Source organism: Hyperoodon ampullatus, assembly GCF_949752795.1.
Source record: "Hyperoodon ampullatus genome assembly, chromosome: 10".
Taxonomy (NCBI): Eukaryota; Metazoa; Chordata; class Mammalia; order Artiodactyla; family Ziphiidae; genus Hyperoodon; species Hyperoodon ampullatus.
The window spans coordinates 85,401,658-85,426,056 of record NC_136923.1 but is presented as its reverse complement, the minus strand read 5'-3'; the positions used below and the strand labels follow the sequence as shown (position 1 = coordinate 85,426,056).

At 40.8% G+C, this 24,399-nt stretch overlaps 1 protein-coding gene across 5 annotated transcripts in view; it reads left to right on the top strand.

Annotated features, from left to right (window-relative positions):
• The window catches only part of CARMIL1 (capping protein regulator and myosin 1 linker 1), a gene marked incomplete at both ends in the record, with an annotated part of 315,364 nt that overhangs the window by 139,315 nt on the left and 151,650 nt on the right, over positions 1-24,399 (top strand). For all 5 annotated transcript variants that reach the window (XM_079713631.1, XM_079713629.1, XM_079713628.1 and 2 more), the window contains 3 exons: positions 10,405-10,502; positions 10,839-10,909; positions 11,145-11,218. In XM_079713631.1, the coding sequence (XP_079569757.1) occupies positions 10,405-10,502; positions 10,839-10,909; positions 11,145-11,218 (243 nt within the window). The remainder of the gene's footprint in view (positions 1-10,404; positions 10,503-10,838; positions 10,910-11,144; positions 11,219-24,399) is intronic.

The window sequence follows — 24,399 nt, the reverse complement described above, 5'->3', positions numbered from 1 at the left end:
AAGACTAAAACAGAAGCCTTTTTAATGTAACCTGAGATTTACCCTAGTGTGAATTTTACTCACAGCTATTAGCAGAATGCCAGGAGCTGCATGCTTTGAAAGGAAGGCAGTGAATATTAATGAAGAGTGAGAGTGCTTCATTTTCCTTATTTTTTTCTGTTCAGTAAGAGGAAACTTAAAAAGCCAAAACTGAACATCAAAATTAGCCTCTTTCATTTTCCTCTCACGTTTCTGGAATACACATTAAGGATATGAGTACATTTTGTCTGTACATGTCCTCATGTGTTTTTTTTTTTTTTTTTTTTAATAAATTTATTTATTTATTTATTTTTGGCTGTGTTGGGTCTTCCTTTCTGTGTGAGGGCTTTCCCCAGTTGCGGCGAGCAGGGGCCACTCTTCATCGCGGTGCGCGGGCCTCTCACTGTCGCGGCCTCTCTTGTTGCGGAGCACAGGCTCCAGACGCGCAGGCTCAGTAGTTGTGGTTCACGGGCCCAGCTGCTCCGCGGCATGTGGGATCCTCCCAGACCAGGGCTCGAACCCGTGTCCCCCGCATTGGCAGGCAGACTCTCAACCACTGCGCCACCAGGGAAGCCCCCTCATGTGTTTTTTTTTGTGAAGCATTTTAAACCAGGATTCTGTGCTTGGGTAACAGAGTTTGATCGTAGGGAATGGGTAGCTTGTTGGAAAGGGAGAGTTAAATTGGCTGAGGTGGAAAGGCAGAAAGATCCTCATGTCAGAAAGCTCCCTAAAATAATAGCGCATATTCAGAATACCTTCCTGATGGAAGGAGATGATACACAGCTCACAGGAAATCCCTGCTGAGGAGGCCATGAAACCTCCCGTAGAGCACAGAGGTGGGTAGCTGTGTGCCTTGGCTGGTGGGGGCCGGAGGGGAATTCGGGGGACTGTTGTCCTTCATGGAACGTGTCCCTACACTGCTGCCGCCTGTAAATTAGGAGGCAAAGGAGCAGGAAAACCCAGCCTTCGTGTCTTTCAAACCTTTCTGGTGAGCAGAAGGTGGCTCCTGGAGGACAGGAGCTTCCCTTGAGTCTCTTCGGCTTCAGGAGACCTGCTCGGTCCTTCTCACAGCTCCTCCCTGGTCCCTTCCCTCCCTTCACACACCACAGTGGAGGGGCTGGCCCCGTGCTTTCTGGCTGTTTCAGAAAGGGCTTCCTCCTTCCTGAAGCTGAAGTCACCTTGTGCTGCTCTGAGTATCTAGGTAGATGGTTGCCGAGGGAGCTAAGTGGTCCCAGCCCCGTCCCAGCCGAGTGGAGGGGGGAGCCGGGGCTCCAACTCCAGGTCTGAGGTGTCTGAAAGGCCAGCTGTCTCTGGTCTCGTGTGTGTGGAGGGGACGTGAGGGTCGGGACGGGTGGTGGGATGAGGTGGGGCATGGCAATGGGGAAGTACCCAGAAGCAAAACAGTCTCAGGAATGCTTTCCATATCATCCCTAGAGCCGCCAGAGAACTGTTCGGGGTAATCATGAGTTAGCAGTAATTATACAACCCATTTTCCTGAAACTGCACTTGAGTAATGTGACTTTGGACACAAGGTTCCTTCCAGAGTGTCCTTCCTTTCATTCCAAATCAACACCGATGGAATAAGAAAATTATTAAGTATAGCCTTATTCAGCAAGACCCTCAGAGTGATAGTTAGAATCTCTATTTTCTTTAAAAGGGAACTTGGTTTAATACTCTAGGGATTTGTCATGGGGGGTAGATTATCGGTTTTATTTTTGGTTTGGATTCTCCCATTTTTTTTTTCCTGGAGAAAGTTGTGTACGAAAAGTGTTTTCTCTTTTATCTTCCACTTAACTTCTTGTTAAAATGTTTAGGCAGCAAATATTAAACCACAAGTCTTATATAAGCAGCTCCATTTCTAGAGAGGCAGTTACCTCTAGAGAGATTTCTAAATCCATGACCCACCACCTCACCCTGATTTTCATTTCTGTCCCCCAGCTGCTCATCAGGCATCTCCACAAGGATGTCCCCATGCACCTCACACTTCATATGTCCCAAATGGAACTTCTTACTGTTTTCCCCTAAAACTTCTCTGTATTGGATATTCTATCTCAGTGAGTGGCTTCTTCATTTACATAGTCTCCCAAGTGAAAAGCTGAGCTGCTTTGACTTCTTGTTCCTTACTTGCCCATCTAATTAGTTGCCAAGCTCTTTTGCTTCTGTCTTAATAGCTCTTTGGTCCTTTGTCTTTCTTCTCACTTGCCCAGTGCAGCATCTTTCTAGCTAGTTTCTCTGCCTCTAGTTCTTGCCCTTCCAACTGATCTTCCGTACTGTCACCAGAATTATCTCTCCGTAACTCACATAGTGTCTATTCCTTGCCTAAGCTCTTTAATGGCTATCCTTCCTGATAAAATCCAAAATGTGTAGCCTGGCATAGAAAACCACTGCCGTCTTGCCCCATTGTCCAGCCTGTTGTTGAACACATCAGCCTCTTTTATATTTTCCTGCCTTTTATATAGGCTCCTAATCCTGACAGACTTCCATTCCAAAAGACATAGCCCAAATATGTGAAGAGTTTCTCATCAGTCAAGAGTTTATGTTTCCATAGAACTTTGTGATTACTGCCTATACTACCACATATCACATCATGTTCTAATTGTTTGTTTATACATTTATACATTCAGTGAGTATTTATTGACTTTCTACTGTATGCTAGGCAGCGTGCTAAGTGTTGGGGCCCAACAGTGAATATGGTCCCTGACCACATGGAACTTACATTGGGAAGTTGCATTACTTACACCGGGAAAGAAACCCCCCAAAAAAGAAAAATGAGAAATGGTGTAAGATCAGGCTGGAAACATAGGCCCTGGTCAGTTTATATAGAGACTCCTGGTAAAGAGTTTGGAATTTAGTAGAGTTCCACTAGGAAGTCAGTGTAGGATTGTAAGTAAGGAAAGACATGGTTCCTTATATATTTTATGGAAATTATTTTTGTTTCTAGATAGAGTGGGTTGCGAAGGGGAAAGAGTAGAAGTAGAAAGCTAATTTGGAAATTATCAAAGCTAATTTGAAAACTAATAGCTAAAGGTAATGCTATTAGAGATAAAGATGAGAGCGACAGTAGATTTATTAAGATTTATTTTGGATATAAGACATGATGATGGATTAGGTAGGTAGGTGACAGCAGTGAGGAAAGGGAAGAACCAAGGATGGCTCTTAGGTTTCTGGTTTAATAACTTAGTGACTGACACTACTTTTCAGTGAGGTGAAGAGGGCCTAGAGTAGGGTGGGGCAAGTTTTTCTGGGGGAAAAATTACCAACCATTTTGTTTAACACATGCAAAATTTGAAATCTGGGGCATCTAGGTGGGGAAATCAGATAGGCAGTTAGATATGCTTGGAGGAGAGGTCCAGGGCTGGAGATGTAGCACATGTGAGAGTCATTAGTGTAAAGAGGGTCTTGAATTCATGACTGTTGATAAGATCACCTGGAGAGAGATGTGGACCTAGAAGAGAAAATGTCCCAATGTTTAGAGGTCAAGCAAAAGAGGAAGAACCACAAAGGAGCTGGGTTATTACTCTAGTAGAAAATCAGATTTCTTTGGTGGATTCCAGTGGGAAAGCAGAGCCTGGGAGAATTTTCGGGAGGAAGGAGTGGGTGATTGCAGAATGCTACTGGGCATTGAATAAGCCAAGGGCAGAGAGGTGTCCAGTGGACTGGCACCATGAAGGGCACAGACGACCTTGACCAGAGCAATTCACGTGTTCTGATTGGGAGAGGCAGACTGCCGTGGCTGTAGGATGAACTCAGACATGAGAATGTGGATGTGGTATGTGTAGAAAACTAAGTAGAGAAGTTTAGCTATGACGGGTATGAGGAATTTCAGGGAACTTCTGTTTGGTACTCAGAATGGGAGATATTAAAGTATATGACTGTAACAAGGGGAATGATCTAGTAGAAAGAGATTGTTGCTGCAGACATTGGTAATAAACCATCAATATCCTTGAGAAGGTAAGAGGGGTACAGACCACAAGACACACCTGACCTTCCTTCTACCCTGGGCGCTGCTTGAGCAAAGGCCAAATTTTTTTCTTAATCTTAAGTCTCTGGCCCTTGGCACATAGTAGATAGTCACCAAGGTTTTGGATGAGCACATACATTTTGTGCTTCCTCTGTGCCTAGTACATTGTTGGGAGAGGTGCCCTGGGAGCGTATAGAACTTACAAGATGGTAGCTCTGCCCTCAAACCATGGACTCTTGAGCTGAAAGTGATTGGGTGTAAGTGGGCGGTGAGTGAGTGGAGGCTGGCTGTGCAGAGGAGATCTACCTGGAAAGGATGGAGAGAATTTACAGGAAAGGGTAGGGAAAGGAGAGGCAGTTCAAATGAATATACCAACATGGAAGACGGTATAGGTTATAATTTAGAAAATGACTGGGCAGAGAATTTAAATAAACATACCTGACTTTCATTTCGCTTTCTTACCCAACATGCACAGTTAGCCTGTCAAAATAAACTGTTAATATTTTGTGACTTGCATGTTCTGCCTTTACTCGTGAAGTTCCTTAGATTGTATTACATGAGGTTGGCCGGGGAAATGTATAATTCTATTGGTGTTGGTCATTGTGACTAGAGAGAGTGGAAGGAGGAGGTAATCATACCCTTTCTTCTACGTTCCTAGTAGTCAACGCTGTCAGGAAGGGAAATAGATCCTTTACGTAAACAATATAGAACACGCGAAAGAAAACAGGTCCCCGGTAATGTCATACGACCTACTCATAGTAAGTTGGAGAATATGATACTGTATTTGGAATTCTAAAGCCTTGTTTGAGTCATTTGTCCCATCAAATGTATTACCTGAGCCCATCGTGGGGCCCTTGGGTCCTTAGCCCTCACCTCCTTCCTTACTCAGGTAGAGCCTGATCATCGAGGAAAAGTCTGATGAGCAGAGATCAGAAACTGGGTGAATCAGGAGGACAAACACAGCCAGGGCCTCAGTTAACATAATACGTTCTTGGATAACCTAAGGTTGGCTGTATATATTATAAATGAAATGATAACCTGCCAGGACCTGAATTTCTGGTTTTAAATATAATTTTGAAATAACATCCATGATCAAAATCAAATATATAAAAATAGTATATATATCTGTAAAATATAACCAATCCCCTTGACTGTAGTCAAGAGAATGCTGGTAGGAAAAAAAAATGAGGAATTTTAATTAAAATTAAGTTTTTACACCTAGAATCTTCACCTCCCTGCTACATGTATGTGTTAGGATGTTTCTCTCTCCCTCTCTTCCCTCCCAGAGTGCCATTTCCCTGCCCCCCCCATTAAATAAGGAAAGTTTATTTTAAAATATAGAGAAAATGTAAAGATTCAAGAAGAAAATTTAAATTTAAAAGTCAGATCACCATTAGCATTGTTTTGTCAACGTTCTCATCTTTGCTGTGTGATAGTCAGTATCACTGGAGGCCTCATCTCTAAGGCAGTGATATTGGGAGGAAACTAGGGAAATATTTGTAGCCTAAGTGTTGTTTAATCCGTTTCACAGAGATATCTGTAATGGCAGTTCCCTTCAGGAAGCTGTTTTGTGTTATGGCCTTTAGCTTTTCTAATACCAAGAACCCTGGCTGTTCTCCAAAACCAAGCTAGATTTTTTTTTATATTAAATTAAATCATTAGGGCGAGTTAGAACTAATTTAGAAAATGTTTACTAGAGAACATAGATGAGTGAAATGTTTCCTGCCATCTAAGCATTTATTGTCTAAAGGTAATGTAAGAAAGTTCCACAAATAATATCACGAAGAGAGTGAAATATCCTCAGATTTCAGGGAAGGGAAAGTTCCATGTAACTTGGGATGTCAAGAAAAAATGTTTGATTTGTGTCTGTTTTCCTCTTTGTTTTGAGAGGTGGGCTTTTGTTGGGGGTGAGCTCCAGGGAGAGTTCTGTGGGGGAAATGGCAGAGGTTGGAGGCTGGAGGCTGGAGGCAGAGGCGAGGGCAGGTGCAGCTGTAACTTAACTTGCCTTAGGAGGACAGCAGCCAGCCTAAAGCAGTTAGAATTGGGAGCCTGCAGATATCACTGTGAGACAAAGGTAAGGCACACCTGGAGAGGCCCCGAATAAAAGCCTCTGAGTTAGGCAGTAGGGAGCTAGTGAAGGCTTTTGAACTTTAGAATGAAATGACAGCTACACTGAAGGGAGAGTCAGTCTTGTAGCACTGATTTATGAACCTGGGGGAAGAGAGCCTCCAGGTGGAACTAGAAGGTGTCAGATTGTCTGGTTACTTTAGGGGGCGAGACTCTTGGCAAGTTAATGCACTTCTCAATGCCTCAGTGTCCTCCTCTGTAAAATGGGAATAATGATACTCATGCAGTTTTGTGAGGATTAAATTAACTCATGCTGACTGCTTAACAAGTGCTCCACAAGTCTTAGCTGTATAGCCCGTTGCTGTTCTTACCCAGAGGCCCTGGAATGAAAGCCTCCACTGTTGGAAAGGAAATGGGTGACATCCGTAGGGAATTTCTTTGATGTTTATGATTTATTATTATTATTGTATGTTTCTATGTAAGTTGGTTGCACTTCTCTAATTTGATTCTTTGTTGTTAAATGTGGCTCATAACACCTTTTTAGGTGACAGAACAGTAACCTTCTAACATGATTTTCTTCTTGGCTTTCATCATATGGGATTATTCTTTCATGTATGTGACAATGTGAAAGTTGGCTGAGTATTAGTATTGGTATGTTAGGACAATGCGTCTTTACTACCATGATGAAAATGGAATTGCAGATCCCTTTTCAAGTCGAAAGCCGGTTAAGTATGAAAAGGTGAGGTTATTATAAGTGAAGAGAAGTGGCAAAATAGAAGTTTATGGTTAAACAACAGGAAGGTGCTTTACAGGCTGTGGCAGTTTCTATATTTTTCTAAAGCTGTAGGTAGCACTGTGTGGTGTGGTTTACGTCAATAAAACATGTCCTCTTCTGGAGACAACTGCCATATGGTATAGGATGAGCACTGGAACTGAATTTTTGATAAACCAATGAATTTACCTGGATTAAAATAATTTGCAGATTTTGTTTCCGTGTCAACAATTTAAGCATGAGATTTGCATAGAGAGCAGGCATGCTTGTCACGGAGTTCCCTGTTCTTACCACATAGAACTATTTTCTGAGTCTCGTGTAAATTAAGTGCACATAATGTAAATGTAGTTGGTTCAACTGTATAGTGCCGCCTGTTAGTGAGTGGCAGGATGTACATATCTGTTTGCTAGGATTTTGGTTTACCTCTTAGGGCACTTATTCTGACAGCAACTCCTTTGTCTGTCTGTGTCTGACGCACACGCGCTCTTTTTGTGTGTGTATGTGTGAGCGGGTGCCCTGTGGTGCATACACAGATGGCTCTTTGCTGTTATTTAGCTACAGGCAGAACTCATGTGGGGTAGATTTTTCTTTTCCTCATTGTCTCTGTCTAGTGTTAGAATACGTAAGAAACAGTTGCCGCCTTCTGGAAGTTTAGTTCTTATGACTTTACCTCTTATGTAAATAAAGGCACTTGTTTCATGATACTCCTTTAGTTCCTGATACCTAATTTTTTTTCCTTCCTGAAAAAAGAAAGATGAAAACTGTTAAAGAAGGGGAGCTACTTGGAGAAGCTCAGACTGATACTTTTGAAGGGTGGTTTGAAGCTTAGGGAAAATGCCAGGTGTAACCTCCTCACAGCAGGGCCCTGTTCACATGGATGTCTACACTGTCCGCTTCCCTCACTCTCCAGATGATTTCCTCCTACTTCTGAGTGTGACTGTCCAGTGCTGTTTTTGGAGTAAAATTAGGCTCTGGTTTCTGAACCTGCCATAAGGATTAGTTTATTTCTCCCTATAATCCTAGACAGCCACCTTCCTATTCTTAATCCTACCAGCTTCCTACCTTACTTTCTGTCTGTTTTGGACTAGCTCAACTTCATCCTGTGTGTTATTGAAACAACATGCCCTACAGTTCAGCTGAAATAAAGCAAGAAGTTTAGAAGAGAAATGTGATCTCAGATGAAGTCAGACATAAATCCAGCTTGGTGTGTCCAAGGTTTACTTAATTCATCTGTGGAGATGCATCTGCTGCCAACCAGTCTGCTCCTTCTTTACATAATACCCGGCTTCGCTGTCTTGTAGCCAGAAAATAATGCCACTGCGATACCAGAACGATGGTCTTGAACCGCGATGAACCATTCCGAATTGCCAGATTCTGTAATGTCACTTTCATTATGCACATCTTCTTTAACCCACAGTTGTCCCCAAATTAAGAACTTTTAGAATAATGAGAGTTAATCATATGTGTGTTCAGGTAAAATAGAGAAAAATCATGTTGCATTTGTAGATGTCATGCATTTACACAAGAATGTGAAGGGATCACTGATATTTGACATCAATTGGTAATACCTGCTTATGCTTCAGTCATAAAAATTATAAAGAAGTAGGAGTATTTTTCAATGCTAGCAGAATGCTTGTATTTAAATGCTTGGGTATGTATTTGAAGCTTTTTCTAGGAGTAGAACAGGCCAACCAGGCAACTTGTCAGGCTGTAGCACATTTTATGTGGAATATTCATCCAATCAGAAAGTGGGAATAATTGGGACCATTCTCTTCCAGTACTCTACAAGGTGATTGAAATTCATAAGGATGAGCATTATACACATAGCCAAAGTGCTTTAAATCATTAAAGAAAGATTAAAATGATGTTCAGTGTGACTTAGTATGTTTATTTCACCACTTTGCACCCAGGGCCTGTCATGGTCCTGGGTGATTTCGACCTGCCAGCAGCCTTCCTCACAGCCGTGACCTCTCCCCCTCCACCCCACTTTACCCTTGATGGCCACACCCTAGACCTTGTCATCTCCTGGAATGGCTTCTCATCATTTAGTTATCTCTCTCGGACCACAGCCTCTAGTCTTTCACTTTCTTTTTCACTTTCAAGTCTTTTTCACTTTCTCTCCCTTGGCGGTACCCATACTTGGACTTCTGGGGGGCCTCCAGGCCACGGATCCCTTGTCTTTCCCCTTGTTTCCATCTCCTTCCTGCCTTCCCTTCCTTTCCTGACCGCCAAGCCCCATGGTGTCCATCCCTTCAGTGGGGCCCTGTCAGTATCCCCCACTCCTTCTGTCCCCACTGTTTTTCTGGCTCGCCTGCCTGGAAAGCCTGCATCCCTGCAGCAAGCCAACTGCCCTTTCTCCACACACATTTGGGCTGCTGGGAGCTGTAGGAGAAGATCACACAGCTGTTCAGCTTGGTGCCACCAACAATTCATGACCTTCACTCTCACTGGGCTCTTGACGGTCCCGGGAAGTTCTTTTTAATTTCTCAAGCTATTTTATCTCTTTATTTCCCAAGTTTGCCCCAGGCTTATCCCCCACCCCTGTAGAAGTTTGTTTACAGTGCTATCTGATCATCTTATACTCCCTGTGTAGCCTTTCCGTGGCTCCTCATTGCCCTGAGAATAAAATCCCAACCCCTTCCTTTGACCTCTGAGGCTCACTGTGACCTGGTTCCCACTTAGCTCCTAGATTCCTCTGTCATCCCCTCCCTATCACACGTTATTTGCTAACTGATTTGAACTGTGTTCAGTCTCTGGAAAGCACAGGCTCCCTAGGAGTTGTAGTCCAGGGGAAGAGATAATAAAAGGAACAGCTCTTCCAATATGAAATGCCCAGTTTCTTGATGGACATTTGTACTATGGAAGGACAGAAGAGGAGGTTTGTATTTTAATTCCTTGAAAATTAGTAATTTATATTTAGTGTACACATAATCTAATAAATTATTATTAGATAAATTAGATAATTTATTGAGTGGAACACACCATTTTCTAACTATTCTAATAAAATCTAATGTTGTGAAAGAACTAAACATGGAGAATATTTATGTTGTTAGATACCTTTAGCTTACAAGTGGGCGTTAAATAAAGGGCTTCATTATTAAGTTCCTATAGCTCTCCAGCTCCTAGTACTCAAAAAATGGAATTATATTTACCAAAATTGAAGTGATAACCATCTTTTTTTATTTTTGGCTGCGTCGGGTCTTAGTTGCGGCACGTGGGATCTTCGCTGAGGCATGTGGGATGTTTTGTTGCAGTGCCTGGGCTTCTCTCTAGTTGTGGTGTGCGGGTTCCAGAGCACATGGGCTCTGTATGTGGCACGCGGGATCTCTAGTTGAGGTGTGTGAGCTCAGTAGTTGCGGTGCACAGGCTTAGTTGCCCTGCAGCATGTGGGATCTTAGTTCCCTGACCAGGGATGGAAGCCGCCTCCCCTGCTCTGGAAGGCGGATTCTTTACCACTGGACCACCGGGGAAGTCCCGAAACCCATCTTTGTTTAAAAAAAAAGTGGTGTATCACAAAATAAATTTCTGAGTGCATTTCAGAAAACTTGATCTTTGAAATGTGTTGTTGTTTTTGTTGATCTTACAGGAGAATCATGAAAAAAGTCTGCATGGAGCCATCTGAGCGACTGGCCAGTCTCCAGGCTCTGTGGGACAGCCAGACTGTGGCCGAGCAGGGCCCCTGTGGTGAGCATGCATTTTAAAACCAGAAAATAAATGGCTGGATGGCTGCCGTTTTGCCAGGAAGCTGTGTCTATTCCTAGTGTGCTACCGTAAAGGTACAATTACTTTTAAGGTGTAATTAGCACCGCACAGACTTTAGATTGGTGGAAAAACATCCTATATTTAAGCTATATTGCATCCTGCTATGTACTTACTGTAGAACATGGGGGAGAATCTTTGCTGTTTTCCCAAAAGGAGAGAATAATCAGCGTTTTCAACATCGGCCATATTTAAGCTTTTAAATTTTAACTTCAAAAACATTTAGTTGAAAACCTGTCACATTTCTATTGTATAATTCAGGTGGATTTTCTCAGATGTATGCCTGTGTTTGTGACTGGCTTGGATTTTCATACAGGGAAGAAGTACAATGGGTAAGTGTATCTGTATGCATGCACACACACACACCTGGAGAATATTCCACTATTTGACTGGCTTATTTCGCTCTCTCTCTCTTTTTCCCCCCACCATTCATTGCTTGCTTAAAATCTTCCTTCCTCAGATTACGTAAAAATCTGCCTGTGTCATTGTCTGATTCTCTTTGCATCTCTCTTGCTTCCCTGATCCTCTACCGGGACTGTTTATATGACTGAATTATGTTTCAAATAGGATGTGGATACAATTTATCTGACACAAGACACCAGGGAATTGAATTTACAAGACTTCAGTCATCTTGACCACAGGTAAGCTTCTTTCTTTCCTTTCTTTCACTTCTGATTTTGCTTTCAGAGCTGCCCTTGTCTGTCAGTACTTATAAGTGTACATTATCTCCAGAGAATCCTTTTTTTGTAAGGGGAATCAGGAGAACCTAAGAATCTCTGGATTTTGCCTTTTAGGTAAGAGTTTCCAGTGTGTTTATCACTACGACTGGTTTGGGATGGGGGTGCATGAATGTACCTCAAGTCCAGGATTTACACTTATAAACTGTGGAAACAATTTAATTCTTAGGTTCTTATGCCAGCCCACAAATCTATTTAATCTACCCTGTATATAAAATACAGTACTATTTTGCCTAATTGCCATTTGGAACATTTTTCTATAAGGGAACTTTATGCTAAAATCCTAACAAATGACTTTGAGTTTACAATTCCTTTATTGGGGATGGCTAGGGTTTATATGCATATATTGGTGGAAATCAGTTTGCCAGTATCTGCCTTATGATAGTGATAATAAAACGCTGAAGCCTGTTACAAGTTATTTGAGAGACTTTTAGGTTTTAAGATGTCGACTTTACTATATTTAGGGCTGGGGCTTGTGTCATCAGGCCCCGGAGAAGAAACTTCATTCCGTTCCCCTTCTCTGTGTGAGAGCAGACCTAGCAAAGTGATTCTGATACCTGATAAAGCTGAGCAGTGCAACCCCCGCTCCCACCCCACGTCCCTGCCCCTGGCAAGTCTTTCTGGTCACCTATCCCGGCCTATCTCCTCAACCCTGGAGATGCTGCTACATATTTTAGATGGGCAGATATGATAGCTCCATCACAATGAATCCCAGCTTGAGAAATCTTTTCTCTCTGTTTGGAATGCAGAGAGAGAAATCTGAGATTCCAGCTGTACCTTTCATGCCATTTGGACGATTGGAATTGTAGAGAGGTTGGTTGCCTCTTTTTACCACCATCATCTTGCCCCCAAAATACCATTTCAAATTAGTTTTCCACTTACCTGGCAGGGAGTCCAGAATTGTAGCAGAGTCCCCAAAGAGTTCTGGCCAACTGAATTGAGCAAAGAAAAAGTGTGCTGGATGGATATGGCCTTTGTGCACAGCCTGGGTCTACGGTGGATGGTGAAGCAGGCTCAGCTATGTCTGTAGATGTGGCTAAAGCCTAAAGCCCCCAGTTCTCAAGCTCAGAGTTGATTCCTTTTTGTGGAACAGGCAGTTTTCTCTTGCTTAGAGCCGTTCTCCCTCTTCCTATATTTGAGGGAATGTCATACTCCCATTTAGGCAAGATGTATCCTGTGTAGCTCATGAGGAAGTGCACTGAGAAACATAAAGGGAAGATATTTTATTTTGTAAGTATTTTCCAATAAAAACAGAAAATTGTATGTAGAATAAGATAGGAGTATGTAGGCCTACAGTATCCAGTCTCAATGTTTTTGGTCCCAGGATCTCTTTATATTCTTAAAAATGGTTGCATTGTTCATATGGGTTTTATCTTTTGGTATTTATCATATTGGAAATTAAAACTAAAAAAGTTTATTAAGTCCTTTAAAAACAATGTTAGTAAACCTATTACATGCTAATATAGATACCTCTTTTTTTTTTTTTTTTGTGGTACGTGGGCCTCTCCCGTTGCGGAGCACATGCTCTGGACATGCAGGCTCAGCGGCCATGGCTCACGGGCCCAGCTGCTCTGTGGCATGTGGGATCTTCCCGGACCGGGGCACAAACCCATGTCTCCTGCATCGGCAGGCGGACTCTCAACCATTGCGCCACCAAGGAAGCCCCATGACTCTTTTTGAATTATGGTTTTCTCAGGGTCTACGCCCAGTAGTGGGATTGCTGGGTCGTATGGTAGTTCTATTTTTAGTTTTTTAAGGAACCTCCATACTGTTCTCCATAGTGGCTGTATCAATTTACATTCCCACCAACAGTGCAAGAGGGTTCCCTTTTCTCCACACCCTCTTTAGCATTTATTGTTTGTAGATTTTCTTGATGATGGCCATTCTGACCAGTGTGAGATGATATCTCATTGTAGTTTTGATTTGCATTTCTCTAATGATTAATGATGTTGAGCATTCTTTCATGTGTTTGTTGGCAGTCTGTGTATATTCTTTGGAGGAATGTCTATTTAGGTCTTCTGCCCATTTTTGGATTGGGTTGTTTGTTTTTTTTGATATTGAGCTGCATGAGTTGTTTATATGTTTTGGAGATTAATCCTGTGTCAGTTGCTTCATTTGCATATATTTTCTCCCATTCTGAGGGCTGTCTTTTAATCTTGTTTATGGTTTACTTTGCTGTGTAAAAGGTTTTAAGTTTCATTAGGTCCCATTTGTTTATTTTTGTTTTTATTTCCATTTCTCTAGGAGGTGGGTCAAAAAGGATCTTGCTGTGATTTATGTCAGAGTGTTCTTTCTCTTGTTTTCCTCTAAGAGTTTGATGGTGTCTGGCCTTATAGTTAGGTCTTTAATCCATTTTGAGTTTATTTTTGTGTATGGTGTTAGGGAGTGTTCTAATTTCATTCTTTTCCATGTAGCTGTCCAGTTTTCCCAGCACCACTTTTTGAAGAGGCTGTCTTTTCTCCACTGTATATTCTTGCCTCCTTTATCAAAGATAAGGTGACCATACGTGCGTGGGTTTATCTCTGGGCTTTCTATCCTGTTCCATTGATCTATATTTCTGTTTTTGTGCCAGTACCATACTGTCTTGATTACTGTAGCTTTGTAGTATAGTCTGAAGTCAGAGAGTCTCATTCCTCCAGCTCCGTTTTTCTTTCTCAAGATTGCTTTGGCTATTCGGGGTCGTTTTGTGTTTCCATACAAACTGTGAAATTTTTTGTTCTAGTTCTGTGAAAAATGCCATTGGTAGTTTGATAGGGATTGCATTGAATCTGTAGATTGCTTTGGGTAGTATAGTCATTTTCACAATGCTGATTCTTCCAATCCAAGAACATGGTATATTTCTCCATCTGTTCGTATCATCTTTAATTTCTTTCATCAGTGTCTTACAGTTTTCTGCATACAGGTCTTTTGTCTCCTTAGGTAGGTTTATTCCTAGATATTTTATTCTTTTTGTTGCAGTGGTAAATGGGAGTGTTTTCTTAATTTCACTTTCAGATTTTTCATCACTAGTGTATAGGAATGCAAGAGATTTCTGTGCATTAATTTTGTATCCTGCTACTTTACCAAATTCATTGATTAGCTCTAGTAGTTTTCTGGTAGCATCTTTAGGATTCTCTATGGATAGTATCATGTCATCTGCAGACAGTGACAGCTTTACTTCTTCTTTTCCAATTTGGATTCCTTTTCTTTTTCTTCTGATTGCCGTGGCTAAAACTTCCAGAACTATGTTGAATAATAATGGTGAGAGTGGGCAGCCTTGTCTTGTTCCTGATCTTAGTGGAAATGGTTTCATTTTTTCACCATTGAGGATGATGTTGGCTTTGCGTTTGTCATATATGGCCTTTATTATGTTGAGGAAAGTTCCCTCTATGCCTACTTTCTGGAGGGTTTTTATCATAAATGGGTGTTGAATTTTGTCAAAAGCTTTCTCTGCATCTATTGAGATGATCTTATGGTTTTTCTTCTTCAGTTTGTTAATATGGTGTATCATGTTGATTGATTTGTGTATATTGAAGAATCCTTGCATTCCTGGGATAAACCCCACTTGATCATAATGTATGATCCTTTTAAAGTTCTGTTGGATTCTGTTTGCTAGTATTTTGTTGAGGATTTTTGCATCTATGTTCATCAATGATATTGGCCTGTAGTTTTCTTTCTTTGTGACATCCTTGTCTGGTTTTGGTATCAGGGTGATCGTGGCCTCGTAGAATGAGTTTGGGAGTGTTCCTCCCTCTGCTATATTTTCGAAGAGTTTGAGAAGGATAGGTGTTAGCTCTTCTCTAAATGTTTGATAGAATTTGCCTGTGAAGCCATCTGGTCCTGGGCTTTTGTTTGTTGGAAGATTTTTAATCACAGTTTCAATTTCAGTGCTTGTGATTGGTCTGTTCATATTTTCTGTTTCTTTCTGGTTCAGTCTCGGAAGGTTGTGCCCAGTAGTTTGGAAGGATTCATAATGGCAGAATTTGAGTGTTATGAGGGTCATTTGAGAGGTTTTACAACACGCTGTGTTTGTATTTTTCTCATTTGGGTATGAGTTAGGGAGAAGAGAACGGAGGAATTAGAGGTGCAAGAGGAGAGATTAAATGGGCCGTGTGTTGAGCTGGAGTTTGTTAGAAAATAGGGGCAGTAGTTCTCATATGTACTGATGACTTTTCCCGCTGTGGCAGTTGGCTCCCATGTATCTCTATTTGATCATAATTCAGATACAAATAAGCAATTTTGTTTACAATTAAAATGAGATTCTGCATGCATTTATACGTTGATGTCCCTGAACCTGATCATTTCAGCAGACTTCCTTCTAGAAAGCTGTACACATTTCATATAGTCAGTCTGAAAGCTCCCCTGATTGTCCATCATTCAAAGCTTTATTTTTCATTCCATTCTTTTTCCCCATTGCATTTAGTCATCAGAGGTAGATGACTTAAGGGTCCTTGAAATCATTAGTGCTCCCAGGATGGAAGTTCCATGGGGGCTGGGCTCTCTCTGTCTTGTTCACACTGTATGACCTGATACTCTGCAGTCAGACCAGTGGCTCAGAGTGAAGGTTTTTCAAGGGAAACTGAACTGCTCTAGGATAGCAGATCGGAATCCTGGGAGGCTGAGCGGATTAATTTTTAACACATTTTTGACCAGAGACATATTACAGCCAGAGGTGTTAGTTTCTTCAAAAATCCCCCAGTCAATAATGTGTTAAGAGTCTATCAGATTACTAAAATACTTTCTTCCTCATACTCAAGTTGGTAGTTATTGCTGTAACGGCACCCAGTTTGCTCTGCGTTACCTACTCCAATCCAGGGCTAAATCCTGTCTGGATTCCTATGCAATTCCATCTATTTCTTTCAGTTCACTCGCCCAGTTCATTGTCTTTTTGCACCCAGGGGTTTGTAACTACCGTTTTCTAGGACCAGCTCAGATACAGAGTGGGAGATCTGGGTCACGTGTGTGGTACTGATGTTAATGTTGCAGGTCTAGTAACAGGGAGGACCAAACATGGTTTTGGCAGCTTGTATCATCTGGAGCGCAGAGATGGAAGAAACAGTAATCTCTGTGTGACCCCATCATTACACATAGGAGACAGATTTAGAAGAAGGTGCAGATCTGGGGACAGGGCAGTGCTCTTGTCATTGTGCTCATCACAGAGACCTTACTAATGTCCTCACCCTCTGATTTGCCTGGGATCTGCTCTTCTTCAGTGACATGCCCAGTGGTATGATACATGTTATATCACATGACCTATAGAGCCTCATGTACTGAGAAATAGAGAAGCATATACATCGTATTGAGGCTTCTTAGGAGTCATCCAGCATGCTATTCTCTCTTCACTGTAGACCAGCCTCTCTGTTCCTATATATTCTGCTACCTCACTAGACCGCTTAGGGTCTGCCCAGGAACTTCAAGGTAGATTTATAAGCAACTTGAATGCTGTAACTGATTAATGAATTAATTGATTCTAACTAACGAACTATGGCTCTATCAGAATTAAGTGTAGGGCCAGGTACCCTGTTGTTGCTGAATAAGCATTCAGGTATGAGGATGACAGCGGTCATCCTGGATCCATCCAGTTAGTCTCTGGAGGAGAACAGGAATTAGGAAGTACTTGGAAAAATGCCCATTCAGTTATTACTTATAGCTTCCAACATTTAATTTAAGTGTATTCTTAAAATTTATTCTAGTTTAGGTATCAGTGGGCCGAAAAGATGACACAGATTGAAGAAGGCTTTGTTATACTTCTCATGGGATCTCTCAGTGGCCTGTGAGCTGACATGTTAAAAATGTAATTACACTGTAATTTGGAGTGGCAGGGAACGATGAGGTTAGAGGTAGTGGTGCCGAGGAGAAGAGAATATATAGCTTTAACTACATCGATTTTTCTTGTTCCCTGAAGATTTTTAAGAGGAGCTAATCTTCTCCTTCCTCTAAAGCCTCCATGACACGCATCATCGAGCTTAAACTTGGCTCATGAGAGCCCAGCCAGCAGTTCATCCCCTTCAGACTCATGTTTTTGTGTTGTCATATTTCATACTCATCAAGGTGACATTCATGTGCCTGATGCTTTCAGGGAAGAGTTTGGAGTATGGATTCATGTTTGTCAAGGTTGTCCTGAAGCCACTGGTATACTTCTTTCCTAACCTAAGCTCCTTCTCTTTATTCCTGCTCTCATTTAAAAAGGAAGAAGTGCTGTTTGGAGTGTGGAATCAGAAGCATTAGCTTCTATTTCCATTCCTAAATTTCTGTAAATAATTCTGTAAAACAGTGGTCTCCAGCCCGGGTTAGATGGACTGTATGGTGAACACAGTAAATGATGATATATTGAGGAATGTGGAGAAAGGAGTAGAACTTGTTTTATGCTTATTTTTTTCTTATCCATTTTATGTGTGTGAGTATGCTTTTTTTTTTTTTTTTTTACTGAGCCTAATGTATTAATATAGTAGCACATGTATATAATTTATAGATTAACACACAGATTTGGGGGAGATGTGTGCTCAGAATACTTTTCAGTGAGGAGAGAACGATCAAAAAATTTAGAGAATACCCCTTTAGGCCTCTGGCATGTCCTCATCGGGGAAGTGTTTCAGGTTGTCATATGGTCACAGAGTTGGTGAGTGGTCCAACTCATCAGCTCATTTATACAGACGTATGCGTTTATATGTTGATGTCCCAGAACATCAACATACATCTATATAAATTAGCACATCAGGCAGGATTGGTATCCATGACATTTAAAAAATTTTAAAGCTCTCCCACTCCCATTTTCAAACTAGATGTAAAGGAGAAAAGTCTAAATTATCCCCAGAAAGGCTATAAAATGAATACATCAGGAACAGACTGCTGTGGTTCTGAGTTTTACCAGCCTTTCTACTACAGAGCATATTTCATTGTGTGCACACAGAAAGCAGGAGAGTGGCAAAACTCTGTATCCTTGCATGAAACACTTCCTTCGAGCCTTTAAATGTTTGTAGGATTTATTGGGGGGAGCTCTTCAATCCTGTGGTATGTGGGCACACTCAGATAATCACAGTGTTGTTCATTGGATTATTACTTTGTACCTTTGTGCTTTTCTTGCATTGTAGATTATGGGGCCTGCTAGACATCCTTCCAATCTGTCAGTCATTTTTGTTCGTCAACACTGTCCTGGAGTATTTCACACTCTTTGAAAGTCACAGTGTTTTTACAGTTTCAGGGAGGAGGCGGGTGTGGGCGAAGGAGTAAGGAGGGAAATTTGGCTCAAAAATAATAACTGGAAAAATTGAATTCTTATGAAGTCATCTAGATCACAAAGATCAGGTGAGAACTTCTAATTCAATAGATTATCTAGAATCTAGAGTGGCAGAGAATTTGACAAGTGATTTAGACTCCAAATTGCTTGCCAACTTCTTTGTTTTTGCATTTTAATTTCTTTTAATAGCCCCCACATATTAGTTTATTTTTGATGTCCAAAGGAATAAGAGGACAATCGTTGTTTAAGAAATCACCTCAGAATACTTCTTAGTGTTGGCTTTCAAATTAGAAACTAAGTGGTTGGTTGGATGTAATGGAAGGGGTTTGAAATTTTTGATTTGAAAACCCATGGATATGCCACCCTGGATTCCCCTGTAGAGTAGGTTGAAGACTCTTGACAATATGGAAGGCATCTGACCCATTAGAGAGGTGATAGCACAGTGGTTAAGACAACCAGATCGTAGGTCACAGTGCCTGGGTCTGAATCCTGTCTCTGTCCAGACTCACTTTGTGACCATGGGCAGCTCGCTAACCTCTCTGTGCCTTGGGAGAGGAGGGTGGGTCTCCATCTATAAAGTGGTGTTAATGACAGTGCCTCCCTCCTGGAGTTACTGTGAAGACTACATGGATTAATGTATTTAAAACAGTTCGTGCTAGTACATAAAAATGTTTAAATAACTACTTGCTATTTTTATATCCTACAAGATTTGCCCTCTTTTTAAATGAACAACTATATTAAGTGACCAGTTTTCTTAATTGAAAGAAAAAGGATTAGAGTTACACAATCCCTACATTACAGAAAATTTTAGATATTTCAGAGAGTAGTTTATGGTCTTTTCTGTGTTGCTTCTGACTTGTCCGTTTTATGCTGGCATTTTCTTCTAGAAAGATAAAAGCGAAAAGCTTGGTTCTTTTGAGTTTTAAGGGAAAGTTTGGATTATTCAAAGGTGTCAACTGAAATGAGAAATAAGGATCCCAACTTTTATTACCAACCCCAACTAGAGGCTGGATGAACAACAACAACAAACCAACTCTATATGTAGTACGTTTACGTCAGTAGAAAGTTACGGGGTAGGAACTGTCTTGTCTCTGTTCAGCAGAGTATAAGAAACAATTCTGCCATGTGGCCCTCCAGGATATTCGCACTGGCTCTTCCTTTTCAGGGTTTGGAGTCTTGAAAGGTTTTTGCTCCCATTTTAAGGAAATGGTAGAAGTGTCACATGAGAACATATACGAGAATACTGTGTTGTGAGGTTGCCTCAGGAGAGGCTTCCCTCAATGGCTGTAACTCTTCAAGGCTAACTTCAGATCAGAAGTCACATGGTAATGAAGAGTCATTTAGGAAGTCAAAGCAAACCATAGTGGGATATACAATAAATACCATGAACTGATGGCAAAAAGCTGTTAACCACTTCCCACCCTGAGAAAATCAGTCAAGATGACTAGCATGGGTGTTTGGAAAGCTTTCTACATTGTGTAATATAATCATTATGTAATATAAGCAGTACTTAGTGAAAACATGGGCAAGAATTGTTCCTGAGTGACACAGACCCCTGTCAGGGAAGTGCAGGGAGTTCTCTGCAGTTAGGTGACATCAGCACGGCAGTTGGGAGACGCATGTGAATGCAAATTGAGTATTTATCCAAGATTTGCTTATGTGCTCACTGATAACTGTGCTCTGAGAAAGCCATCCCGGAAAATGAACTCTCAGAAATGAAATTAGTTATGTAGTGTCTTGTGTATTTTCTATTTAAGAGGGGCCAAATCAGAGGAAGAGGGAGACAGGGAGAATGGGCTAAGCAGCAGCCATATTATTACCTTTTCTAACCTGGTGTCACACAGCATCACTGGGCGACATGTACCTCTGTGTTGTTTCCAATTTTTGACAATTATGAATACAGCTGTTATCAATAGTACTATCGGGTTGGCCAAAAAGTTTGTTTGGGTTTTTCCGTAACATCTTATGGAAAAACTCAAAGGAACTTTTTGGCCAACCCAATATGTAAGTTTTTGTGTAAATAAAAGTTTTTATTTCTCTTGGGTGAATACCCAGAATTGAGGTTGCTGGATCATGGTAAATGTACATAAAACTTAATAAGCCACTGTCATACTGTCGTCCACCTTGAGTGTGCCATGTGCATTCCCATCAGCAGTGTATGAGGTTTCAGTTGCTTTGCATCCTGGTCAGCACTTGATATTGTTACTTTTTTGTTGTTTAAGCAATTCAGTAGGTTTGTAGTGACATCTTTTTTTGGCTTTAAATTGTATTTCTCTAATGGCTAATACTTTTGAAAATCTTCCATGTACTTATTTGCCTTCAGTATATTTTCTTGGATGAAGTGTCTGTTTAGATCTTTCTGCTCATTTGAAAAAATTGAGTAAATTGTTTCTTATTACTGACTTCTGAGAGTTCTTTATACATTTTGAATACCAAGTCCTTTGTCAGAACTGGGATTTGCAAATATTTTTCTCCCAGAATATGGTTGTCTTACCCTTCTCTCAACAGCATCTGTTGCTGAGCAAGAGTTTTTGACTTTGATAAAGTCCAGTGTATCCATGTTTTTTTCTTTGCTTTTGGCGTCAGATATAAAAACTCTTTGACTAAGCCATACATTACTCTGTTGACCATTTCTTCTGGGATGGTGATGTGTCTCATGTAGAAGGCTAACTTCCTGTAAGAATCTTTTGTGACTGCTTTTTTTTTTAACATCTCTCTTATTTGCACAGTAGTACTTCATATTCCCCCTATGCCAGAGGGATTATTTCACTCTATTAGAGTTGCTTTTATTTTCTGAGCCTTCTGTTAGGCTGTGCTGGGCGGTTAGTATCACAAGGGGAGGGGCTGTCTTGCTGTGTTCATTGTTGCCTCAACCCAGCGATTCATGCACTGTGGGTGGCACTCGCTGGATCTGTGAACGGATGGAGTTGCTGGTCATTTTCGAGTTCCCATGCCTTTGCACATGCTCTTCCTAATTACTTGAAATACTCTCTTCCCTTTTCCCTGCCTGGCTGGCCCCTTCCTATCTCTCAGGCCTTGTGGACCCTTCCCCATTTGCTCCAGGAGGAAGTGCTTATGTCCTCCTGTGTTCTTAGGGCACTTTGAACATGCTCCCTTTTCAGCATGTCTCCCATGGTGCTGCAGATAGCTGAGGAGGGGTCTTTCTCCACCACTGGAGAGCTGCCCTTACTCATCACTTAACCCTCAGACCCTAATATCCCTACCTAGGACTTAGTAGGTACTAAATAAATGTTTATTGAATGAATTACGGTATATGTTTGTCCTTTTCTAATTTATGTTTAACATTAAAAAGACTAGGCATTAACATAATTTAGAGAAACACGGTGGGCAGACCATGCCAGCATGCACGAGTCTCCATCATCTTCATGGACATTTTTTCTATAATAAAATTTTATTTACACCATCCATAGAACATTTACTTTTATGATTCTTTTAGATTATGAATATGGATCATTATAGATAAATTTAAAAATATAGTACAAAAATTCTGTTAGAAAAATATTCATATCATCTTTAATGCCACCACCCAGGCAAGGTATTCTCGTAACATTTTGCTATACTTTTCTTCTTAAAAAAAAAAAAAAAACACAGTGTCTATATTTGTGAGCATTTATATCTATCATTTTGTATGTAGTTTTTACCAATTACACTCATTGGCTCTGATCACACAAGTATGCACCTGTAACGCTGTATATTTTTAAAATTTAATATTGTACTCCAAACATTTCTGGTGTCATTAAGTGTTAGGTTGGACTTTTAGTGTACCAGAATATTATTTTCAAGGTTTTTGCATGTCATATATAGAGATGATGCTGTCCTACCCACTGCATTAGCGTGAAACCTGGTTCTGTTAATGATGTGCCCTTCAACTCCTGGAAATGAATTCATTATGACAACAGCCAGCTGTCCTTCAAGTCACATCAAGTGACAGAACAAAATACACAATAAAGAGGTTCTGAAGTGTAGTCACTACTTGACATTAAATCCACAAAAGGAGATGAGATGAGAATGATTTGCCATAGTTCCTGAATGGGGGAGTACAGGTGAGGACTCTCAGATACTGTGGGCTTGGGGGGCCCTGTATTATAAGATGGAATTCACTCCCAGAGAAGCTGCAACTGTCATTAGACATCATGGAGAAATGCTGGGACTTGTTCTGAGCCCTTGGTCAGTGGAGAGAGATGAGAGAGTGGAGACCCTAAAACAACTATAGGAAGAGTTGTTGTTTTTGTTTTTTCATCTGAAGCTTCTTTTTTTAATCTAAAACTTAGCAAAGTTAATAAAGAGGCTTTTTGGTGGAAAAGATGGCACGTGGAACCACATGACTAAGACTAATTCCTTGGCGTTTTCTCTAACACCTGTGGATGCTCATTTCACTTTTTAAAGCAAATCTGATGAAACTACACACGTGCTTCAGAGGCTGGGTTTCGACTGTAGTTCTGCCCCTTGGGCCTAGTTTCACTATATTTCTCTGAGCATCTATTTCTTCATCTGTAAAATGTAAACAGTAATACCTCCTAGCATTGTTTTGAGATTTAAATGAGCTGTTGTTTGAGATTTAAATGTAAAGTGCCTAGCATGGGGCCTGGTACCTTGAAGCTTGAAATAATAGTGATTTTCAGTTCTCTTTCTACCTTCTGCCTTTCATTTCTATTTCAGTAAAAATTTGTTCATTTGCTGCTTGTCATGCCCTGAGGATAAAACTGATATGGCCTCCCTGAAGCCAAAAAACTGAAATAGACAGGGATGTTGTTTTCAAAGAACTTACAACCTGGGGTGATAAGGAATAGATGTTTAAGCGTCAAACTATACTATAAGACAGAATAAAATAAATGCTAAGTAGAGGTGTAAATATTGTGCTGGTTGAGGTGACCTGGGGGAACTTAATAGAGGAGAGGATTATGATACAGGCATTGAAAGATACGTGGATTTTCGTAGCTGAACACAGCGTTTTTTTAATTTTTAAATTTTTTTTAACTTTTAATTTTATACTGGAGTGTAGTTGATTAACAATGTTGTGATAGTTTCAGGTGTACAGCAAAGTGGTTCAGTTATACATTTTCCCATTTAGGTTGTTGCATAATACTGAGCAGAGTTCCCTGGGCTATACAGTAGGCCCTTGCTGGTTATCCATTTTAAATATAGCAGTGTGTACATGTCAGTCCCAAACTCCATAACTATTCCTTCCCCCCACCCTTCTTCCCCCCTAGTCAAAGATAACTCTGATTGTGAAATTGCATATGTTTGGTGAGTAGTGAATTGTCTGCTTTTTGGCTTGAGCATGAGTTAGGGGCTGGAAAAATAGTGTGGTGGCAGATCTCTGATACAAATAGCTTCACTCTATGGCTGAAGAACTTGTATGAAGCATAAGACAAAAAAAAAACACCTGGGCTATCTCACGTGTATAATCAGTACTAAGAACTGCAAGCAGGGTACCAAATGGTTGTGGGATGCTTGCCAATAAGCATTGGGGATCCCATCTGATGTCACTTATTATCAGGCTAGATACTGTCCTTGCTTGCCATATAAACTCCTCTAGCTAGAGAGCATATGATATACTTGATGGTGAAAGAATTTATGAAGGAGCAGTCTAAAGAAACAGGACCTGTTAGTATGGAATTATACATATGATTTCTCTTAGAGTAAGGAGGTTCTTCAAACAAACACTGCTACCAACCTCTTTTTCTTTGGAAATAGGAATCAGAGTCCCTAGAGGTAATTTACCTTCAACTTTTAGGAATTCTGCTTACATCATCCTGAAGATCTGTCCTAGAGAATTTAATTGTTGTCTGGGGGTCAAAATAGATATAGCTGAATGCTGTGCTTATAAATAATAGAAATTAACAGG